This window comes from Lontra canadensis, unplaced genomic scaffold (assembly GCF_010015895.1).
Source record: "Lontra canadensis isolate GAN:19392208 unplaced genomic scaffold, GSC_riverotter_1.0 scaffold51, whole genome shotgun sequence".
Lineage (NCBI taxonomy): Eukaryota > Metazoa > Chordata > Mammalia > Carnivora > Mustelidae > Lontra > Lontra canadensis.
This window is the reverse complement of record NW_022631045.1, coordinates 5,199,585-5,209,799: the sequence shown is the minus strand read 5'-3', so window position 1 is coordinate 5,209,799 and position 10,215 is coordinate 5,199,585. Positions and strand designations below refer to the sequence as shown.

Below are 10,215 nucleotides of genomic sequence, written 5' to 3'. Positions count from 1 at the left end.
ATGGTGGTGATGGTCACACAATAATGTGAATGTACTTAATGCCCCTGAACTGCATATCTAAACATGGTTAAGATGGTAAATTTTAGGGCTACCTGGGTGGCTCAGTGGGTTAAGCCACCGTCTTCGGCTCAGATTAATCTCAGGGTCCTGGGATCGAGCCCCACATTGGGCTCTCTGCTCAGCAGGGAGCCTGCTTCCCCTCTGCCTCTCTGCCTACTTGTGATCTCTTTCTCTGTCAAATAAATAAATAAAAATCTTTTTAAAAAGATGATAAGTTTTGTTATGTGCATTTTGCCACAGTTTTTAAAAATTTTAAAAATGTTAAAAAACAGCAACAACTAATGGTCTTAACTATTAAACATACCAAAGTTAGCTGTGATGACGACCACCAAATGTAGTGATGTGACTGTGTTATTTCCCAAACTCATTATCCATGGTTTGTGTTATGGGATCTAGTATTGGTGGTTGTAAAGGCAGCTATTACCAACCTTTGCTAATTTCTGAGACTTGTTAAGAAATGCTGAATGAGCACTTACTTGCCAAGTCATGTGCTAGGCACTTGGGAGAAGATGCTCAACCAGACAGCCCCCTAAAGCTTAAGACCATGTGAAGGAGAGAGACAATGAAATGTGCATAATAGCACTTACGAGTTGTGATAAGGGCAAAGAGATTGAAAGTAGGAAAGGAGAGGCTACTTTGATAGGTAATCAGGAAGCTTCTCTGAGAAGTAGCATTTTAAGCTGAGACCTGAAACAGAAAGAACAAGCTATGGGAAGAGAATTCTGGGTGGAGGGAACAGCAAGAGTAAAAGCTCGATAATTCCTGAACTACTGAAAAAAGTGGTACTTATACATGGTTGCACACTTTGAATGGTGCTGAATGAAGGGGATTGCCATAGGTTACAGATTAATAACACAGGAGATATGAAGCTTTTCAGCTATAAAATAAGAGGTTAATATTCTGTGATAACTAGATGCTTTTGAAGAACTATTTTAAGGAGAAATCATATACAAAAGAAAAAAAAATCTCCAAAATAAATAGAATAGTTCTTGAAAAAAATGGGACATGTTGCTTTTTATCAATTAATTGTATACACTATTGATTGACAATTTTAGAGGAATCTTATAGACAGTCCTTTTAAGCAGTGAAAATTGGTCTCTAATTTAGCTTCTTAATAAGGTCATATATGGTGAAATGGATTTGTGGTTGTGGTGCTCAGACCCAATTCAGTGTTGGAACAATTGACATAGCAGGTATTAACTCAGAGTCAAAGGGTGGTGCTGGGAAAATGGGTCTCCAGAATGCTGGAAAGGGTGGGGCAGAGATCTATGGGCTCATTCTGCTCTCCCTTGCTGGCCTTTGAGATTCAGAGATTGAAAGAGCTTGACATAAATATTTCCTTAGCTCAAAGTACATAGATTGATTACTTTTTCCTGAATAGGACTTGAATGTAATGAAAATTATGTTGTTACAACAACCGAGCTTTCCACACTTGGCCACACCCTACCTTAAGCGAGCAGTTGTGCTGGAAGGATGTGCCTCCACTAGGGATTTTGGGGGGACAAGGGAAATACACATGTGTGGCCATCTTGCTTCCACCAAGATCTTTTTCCTTTGTTAATAAGTTAGGAGCTTGATGTGACTTGCATTTATAATCTACAGCTCATCATGTTTTCGCATATATAGACAGGTACTGCAAAGAGATGGATACCAAGGACAGCCACATGTCTCAGTCAAGCCACTCCTGCAAGGCTTCTGGGGAAAAGCTGGCATCAGTCAGACTCTTGAAATTACAAGTAACAAAAGCTAAGTCAAACTTACATTAAATAAATATTTATTTGCTTGCCGATGTCCAAGGAGGTGGTTCAGATTGGCTGATTCAGAGTTCAAAGTATATTGCCAAAGTATATTCTTGTTCTCTTTGTCTTAATCATTTGTTTTGCTTTCCTCTTGTCACAGGCAGGCTCTTCCTGAATTATAGCAAATATGGCCTCAGCAGTTCTTGAATTACATGGGGGTTGTAAGCACCTGTAATCTGAGGAAGGAAGAGTCCCTGCACCCACAGGCATCCCTGATGAAATTCTCTGCCTGGTGCTGGGTCAAGCTTTGTGAGTCTGAGTCCTACACCCAGCCCTCTGCCTGGGGAGGTGGGACCAGGCCTGGGAGATGCAGGTGCCCAAAGGAAAAATGGTCACTCCCATTAGAAAAAGAAGGGGAGTTCTGGCAGGCATATATATAAGAGACTACCTAGCAGAGAAAGAAACCAAGAAATTGCTCTTTTGGAGGAAAAGGCACAGAAGACTGTTGTACTCTTTTAGAAAAATATTTTTTTCAAATATAACAAAAGCTACTTATCATGGTAATCAAGACTTCTAGAACCCCCCCATACTGAATTTACATTTTTTTTAAAGATTTTATTTATTTATTTGACAGACAGAGATCACAAGTAGACAGAGAGGCAGGCAGAGAGAGAGAGGGAAGCAGGCTCCCTGCTGAGCAGAGAGCCCGACGCGGGACTCGATCCCAGGACCCTGAGATCATGACCTGAGCCGAAGGCAGCGGCTTAACCCACTGAGCCACCCAGGCGCCCCCTGAATTTACATTTAATATCCACTTAAAATCCTTTAAATTATCAAGTTGCCTAATGTCCAAAGCTTGTTTACTCAAATTGTTAACATTTCCTGAATACCTATTGTGTGATCTGCTAGACACTCTCCATTTATTACTGAATCCTCACAATAATCTATTAAGTATTATTTACATTTTACAGATGAGGATATTGAGGTTCAGAAAGGCTAAGTCATTTGCTCAACATCACACAACTAGAAAAGAAATGTGATCAGAGTCCAGATTGGCCTGGTTCCAAAGCCAGTTCCAAAGCAAAGTAAATAGTTTTACTATTTCATGCTTATTCCTTAGTTCAACTTACCTGTTCACAAGGACTTGAGGATCGAGCTAGATAAGTGCACTGGGGGGAAATAACTATGTAAGAGTATTGACAACCTACTGAAAAAGTGTTAATATTCTTAATATGGAGAAAGCACTTAAAATCAGGACAACATTTAAAAAAATCAGAACAATATTTCAAAAACTACATGGAGTATTAGACCAATTAGTAACAAAAGTGCAAATGACTTTTAAACGTGTAAGTGTAATCAAAGGCATAAAAATTAAAATAACAAGGTCAGTTTGGGGGTACCAAATGATAATGATTTTCTTTCTCTTCCTTCCCTCCTATACTCCCTCCCTCTTTCATTCCTTTCTCCCTTCTTTTAATTGTGTAAGGAAGGGATCAGGGAAGCAGAGACCCTCATACAAACTGGTGAGAGGAAATACTGGGAAAATAAAGGGATTGTACTAGTATTTCCTCTCACCAGAGGAAGAGAAAACAGCTGTACCCTGAAGCCCTCTCCCCATCAATCCATTTCCCACAACTGTTTTCAACTCTTCAGCTGATTCTTGGTATTTATCCCTATTCTTAATATCTCTAACAACATGCTTATATTATTGTTTGATTATATATAAATATATAAACAACATGCTTATATTATTGTTTAATTATATATAAATATATAATTATATATATAAAAACATATATAATACTTTGTGAGTTTTCAATTTTAGGTGTTTTCTTGATTTTTCAGTTTTAGGCATTATCTATTTGATTTTCGACTTTGGAAGAGGGGAGTTTAGCTCTGTCCTCACTAGTCACTATCTTCCTATCCTTCTAATTCAGCTATATCATAATTTGGCTAGCTTAACATTCCATGTTTATGTTATTATGACTACATAAATGCCAGTTACGGTTGCCCCATATACTACACTGTACTTTACTTTTCCTGTACATTGTTTTTCTTGAATTTAATAATTATCTTTTGTTTGTTTATGGGTTTTGTTTTTTCATGGGCTCATTGTTAACTCATTAACTAGTGTTGTTTCCATTTTCTTGACAATATGTAGTGACCCTGATTTTCTTGAAGTCTCTGAACCTTCTGATCAGATCCCCTGGAGACTGGGAGCTTTTTGGCCTGTTACACAGCTGTCTCCTTTGGCTCTCTCTTCAACAATTAGGAATTTCCTTTTCCTTTCTCCTGTGCCACATTTTTATCTCCCTGCATCAAATGTCTTCCTCTTTCTTGGCTTCTCTCTCTTCCTGAGAAAAGGTGCATCAAAATACATTGTTTTTGAGATTTTTACATGTCTGAAAATGTCTCTTCTACCTTCAATCTTAATTGATAGTTTGGCTGGGTAGGTCATTCTTGAAAATAATTTTCTTCCAGAATTTTGAAGGCATCGCTTCATTGTCTTCTGGCTTCCACTATAGTTGTAGCAGGCAAAATCATCCCCGGGGGCAAATGTAATGTATAGAGAATATATTTCTTGCCCTAATGTACCCCAAAATAAAAAAATATGCTATTTATGCATTCAACAAACTTAAATCTTGTAACTCAGTACAAAAGTAAAATAAAAAGTTTTCTTATTGGCATCTTTATGTTTTGATAAACATCCATGTGGGGTTATAGTGTCTCTTTCTTTTCCCTTTGGCTATGACTTTGGAAGTCCAATCCTATTCTGATTCTTAATTCTTGAAAGCTTGATTTTCTCCCCGAAAGCTACCAAATGTCTTTCTTTGTTGTCAATTTACTGGAATTTCACAAACAGCTTCCTTTGGCTAAGACTTTAAATCTACACACTTGCTTTGCTTCAATTATTGATGATTTCCTTCCCTGTTCATTGTGTTCTCTACTTCAGAAACTCTTGAACTCTGGAACTCATTCATTAGAACTCCCAGACTGGTCCTTTAGTTTTTAAACTTTTTCTTTTCCTTTTGTTAGTATTTTTGTTCTTTTTTCTGGGAGACTAATGCAGCTTTATTTTCCAGTCTTCCTCTTGAGTTCATTTTATTTCTGCTACAAAAATTAGTCTTTACACATAGCTAAATTTTTTGTTGATTTTCTTATCTTTGTTTTTCAAGTCATTAATTTTTGTTGGTCTTTAGTATTTCTTCTTCCAACTTCCTTTGGATTTGTTATTATTTTTTATACTTAAGTTGAAAGATTAGTCCATTAATTTTTAGCCTCTAAGCACTGTAAAGCTTTAGATCCACATCACAGGATTTAATTGGAGGCATTTTCATTAATGTTCAGTTCCAAGTGTTTTCTAATTTTATTTTCTTCTTTGATCCATTAGTAAACAGAAGCATATCTATTTTTTTTTAAAAAGTCATAAAATTGATTTCTTGCTTAATTGCATTAAGATATAAAATTGTGTTCTCTGTTCTTTGATATTTGTTGAAACTTGCTTTATGGCCTTTAACATCACTCATTTCTCATGTTCTATTTGTTCTTGCAGATAATGTGCAATTTCCAATTCATGCTTTCTATTTTTTATATGTTAATCAAGTAAAACTTGTTAACTGTGGTCTGCAAATATCCTATATATTTACTGAGTCAACTTAAATTAAAATTATTGGCTTATATTTTCTTAATAACAACTAAATACTGTATATTCAGGCATCAAATCCATCGGAGTTTCAGGTGGAAGCCACAAATTCTTTTTTTTTTTAAATATTTTATTTATTTTTTTGACACAGAAAGAGAGGCAGCGAGAGAGGGAACACAAGCAGGGGGAGTGGGAGAGGGAGAAGGAGGCTTCCCGCTGAGCAAGGAGGCTGATATGGGGCTGGATCCCAGGACCCTGGAATCATGACCTGAGCTGGAGGCAGATGCTTAAGGACTGAGCCACCCAGGCACCCTGAAGCCACACATTCTTAAAGAAAAAAAAGTTCTACCTAGAATCAACCAGATAGGTGTGATGTCTTATTGTCTACCTCAGCAATTTTTTCTCTTAGTCTACCATTTAGCTAATTGCGTAGCCCTTTTCCCACTCTGGCTTTATGCTGGGGTCTTCAAACCACTCACTCCCTGTTCTGTGTGTCACCTACAGCTATACGCACCTGGGAGAACAGATGTTTTCAGGGCATCCAGCACCTTTGGTGATTCCTCAACCTCCCAGACTCTTCCTCTAGCTTTATTCTTGGATTTAGAGAATCTTCTCTACTTTCTTATAAGCTTACTAATTCACTTTAAGTGCTGTTTTAAAATATTTTTTCCGGCATTATGGAGCACTTTGTGTGTGTGCTGGTGTTCTTCCAATATATATTTCTTACCTCACTCATCTCTCTCTTTCTCAGCTTCTCGTGTTCTTGCTCACTCTTATTTCATAAAGGCTACGTACTCTTAGATCCTTAACCGTGCAAATAGCTCTTTCCCCCCCTCATTACTGTAATAAGTTTTCACTGATTTACCTGCCTTCTGAATTGACATGCTATTTTATTTCCTCTGTCTCAGAGTATCTTTAAAATGGATTCTATTTTCCTCCTTTTTACTTATTTTTGGATATAGAATAATCCATTGAGCCTGACCTGGTCTTTGCCAACAGACAGACTGGTCGAATTATCTTTGGCCCTCTTGTCTGTCCACTCGTGTGCTGGTCAAATTCCCTTCACAGATCTTAAGATCTAGCTGGCTTTGGCTCTTGTGGTTCCTTCAGGCTCCTTCCCATACTCTGAATAGAAGGGAAAGATGTTAGTTTCAAGATAGAAGTTTCAAGAAAACTTACAGTTCAAAGTATTGTCAGGGCTGCTATTCCTGCCATGTCCTTGTCTAACAACATTTCATGATATAAAGGAGCCGTTATCTGTTCTCTTCTTTCTTCTTTTCTTCAATTCCCTGCTCAGTTATTTTATTTTATTTTGATTGTTTGTAGATAAGGGGAGAGTACTTACAAATTGTTTAAGAAGCAGTGCTGAAGAGGATAAATAGGAGGGCAGCTATAACTACAAAACAGAACAATGGAGAGAACTATTACCCAGTTTTGTGACTAAAATGTGTGGCATGCGGGTGATCTCCTATAGGTATTGCAAAAATGCATATTCTTGGGCCTTTTCAGACCTTCTGAGTCAGAATCTCAGGGTGGGGATGGGGAGTGAAACCTGAGAATCCACATTTTAACAATTGTCTAGATGACTGGGATGTACCCTGAATTCTGGGAACCACTGGTGTGGACCTATGATTTCTCAGGAGGGCGAATAGTAAAATGCGACGAAGCACCTACCTTTTTAAAACAGCGCATGGCAGGGATGGATTATCGTTGAATTTCCCATCCAGTTACATTAATATGGTAGGAAAAATAGTCCTTCTGGACTCTGGAAAAAAGATTAACAATCAATACTAGTTTTTGGTAGTGTGGTTTTAAAAAAGTAGATGACTAGTCATTTCAGTGAGAATTTGAAATTACACAGAGGTTGTGAGAGACATCTTTTAAAACCGAAGACCTCTGGTTAATCTTTCACACGTTGCTGCGGTCGACTTTCTCCAATTCAGACTCATTGCCACCCACAGGGGTTCATCACTGCAAGCAGAGACTATATTCTTACTACCACATAGCCAGAATGTGATGCTTCCTTTGTTCCTTACTCAATTTGTAATTCATTTCACACCTAAAACATGATGGAAATATCCAGTGGCTACGTGACCTGCCTATAACGAGGAGGTTCAACTTTCCAACTGCATCCAGCCCGTCAAGATTCTTCATTGTATAATGTTTTCTTCCTTCTGTCGTTCTCCTGAGATTATGCCTTTCTCACCTGGCTGGTCTCATCGTCCCTGTCAGGGGACTTGTCAGGACTTGCTTGTCAGGACTTTAAGCCTCTGCTCAAGCTCTATACCCACTTCTTTGCTTAGCCAACTCTAAAGTAGCATTCCAAGTAAAGCTCAGGTGTTATCTTCTCTCTGGCTCAAATTTTTCCTTCACACTGCAGATTTGTCACTCTAAAATATCTTCATTTTCCCATTTCCTGGAGGATAATATGTAAACTCTTTTACCTCATATAAAACATGGCCCCAATTTCTCTTCCTAGTCTTACCTCTACAAACTTTATGTACTTGACCTCCAGACACAGTGACTCACTCTCTGATTCTCAGTCTTGCCATGTGTGTCCAGCTTTCTGTACCTTTGTATATGCTCTTCCCTCTGCCAGATACGATTTACCCTTTTCTCCACTTGAGAAACTCTCAAATATCCTCCAAGACCCATTTTAAACATTTAAATTCTCTGTGAAACCTCACTGACCTCTTCCTGGTGAAGTATGTTACCCCAGAGTATCTTGAGTCTCAGTATCCTAAACATGGATCTCATTGTATCACAATTCTTCATTTGTAGCTTTGTCTTCAGTACTGGATGGGTGTACACAGTACCTAGCAGGGTACTGTTTATCCAACAGTTGCTTGAAAAATGTTGCTGAATGACTGAATGCTGTAACCTGTCTTGATCTCCCCATTGTCTCAACTCAAGAGCTCTTAGTGCTTACATCAGTCATTCTGCTCAATTGCCTCACATTGTTCTTCTACTCTCTCAGATGTGTGCCGGATTCCAGCAAGATTGCATACAGGTGTCCTGATCAGGGCTTCACTTTTCCAGCCTCAGTGTCTTCACCTGTAAAATAGAGGGTAATATCAGTACCTCAATCAAAAGTTTGCAATGAAGTACTGCACTGAAGTGTTTAGCACAAGGCCTGGCACACAGTATGAACACCAACTGGGACAAACATTTCAAACAGCATTACACCTTGCATTTCCATCATTTCCCCCTAGCAGTCACATAGGGCTGTAGCGAAGATATGAGAGCATACGCGTGAAACCCTGTTGTAATGCACTATGCAAATGTTTACTTTTACTTTCACTGGGTCCTCACTAGGTTAGAAGCCGGTTTCAGCCTTTGCCTCTTACGTCCTCAGCAAGATGCACAAAGCCGTAGCTAACTCAGCTTTTCTTTTACATCCTCCTGTCACCTCTCAGCCCCTGTCACAGGGCTGACATAGTAGGTGCTCCATATAAAGACAGTGACAGATCCAGAATTACCAAGGTCTCTAGCTGCACGGGAAGCCCTCTGCATTCTTTTTGTTTGCTGTTTGTTTTGTATTACTTGATTGAAACACTTCGCCTTAGTCAATTCACTCCTGACATTTTGGAGATGCTGTATAATTATATTAGGCTTAGTTTGCTTTGTGGTAGGACCTCTTCCGCCTTTGGGCATGTGTGACAGGGAGGCAGCTTTAGACAGTGTCCTACTTTTTTCCTCTTATTAAAGACCTAAGTTATATTTATAGAACTCTTCCACTGCAGAATGACTGAATAAGTGCTTGATTGGGGTCCTTTCTGACATTTTGGCAATTTGTATATATCACTAAGATGTCACTTTTGCATTTAGAATATAAGATGAAATATATTTAATGTAAGAATATATATAATAAGAAATGTAAGATGAAAACATGAATGCATGATGAAATAGATATAGAAATATAAATCTAGAAAACAAACAAACAAAAAATAAAGATTTTCAAACACCTCACGAAAGCACATTCATTGTAAGGTTACAATGAATCGAAATAGGTGAAAGTTCGCACAATCTGGAGAATAGGTACGCAATTTCTGAAAAGGACTTGAAGCAACGTACAGGGGAGCGCAATATAGTAAGACTGGGCCATTAACCAAGAAACAAGACTTGCCTCTTAAGAGTCACACCATTCATCGATCCTAAAACCCTTCGGCACTCCCCGAACTCAGGTTAACGGGACTGCAGGGCAACGACTGGAGACCGGCCTGGGGAACCCAGGTGAACCGACGCAGGTGCGGGCTAAGCCAGCCCTGGAGCCCAGGCCCCGCAGCTCCGCCGCACCGACACCCGGGCGGCGGCCTGGGCTCAGCGCTCCGCCGCGCGGTCTCGTCCTGGGCCCCCGGCGGCGGGTGCGGGACCCCGGCGGCCGATGCGGGCTCCTGCGACTCGAGCTCCGCAGGATCCGTCGCCTGCTTGGGCCCGGCCGGCCCGACACCGGTGAGCCGGCCGCGCCGGGGGGAAGGAGTTTCCGGCGGACTCGGCGCGGTGCCGCTTCCTGTCCCTCTCGCCGCGCCGCCTCACGCCGCCCGTCCCGGACGCGGCTCGCGTGGGACCCGCTCCCCGGCCCCCGCGACACGCCCGGTGCCATGCAATCCCGGCTTTTGCTCCTCGGGGCCCCTGGCGGCTGCGGGGGCCCGGCGGCGCGGCGCGTGCGGTTGCTCCTGCTACAGGTGGTGCGGGGCAGGCCCGGCGGCGACGGGCGGTGGTCAGAGGTCAGACTGATACATGCCCGGGCGGGAGCCGACACAGGTAACCCAG

General features: G+C 40.6%; 1 protein-coding gene across 1 annotated transcript in view; it reads left to right on the top strand.

Moving 5' to 3' along the window:
* The first annotated feature begins 9,946 nt into the window (after positions 1–9,946).
* The window catches only part of VWA8 (von Willebrand factor A domain containing 8), a 329,596-nt gene continuing 329,327 nt past the window's right edge, over positions 9,947–10,215 (top strand). The window contains exon 1 of the mRNA XM_032873943.1: positions 9,947–10,206. Coding sequence (XP_032729834.1) covers positions 10,044–10,206 — 163 coding nt within the window. The 5' untranslated portion in view covers positions 9,947–10,043. The remainder of the gene's footprint in view (positions 10,207–10,215) is intronic.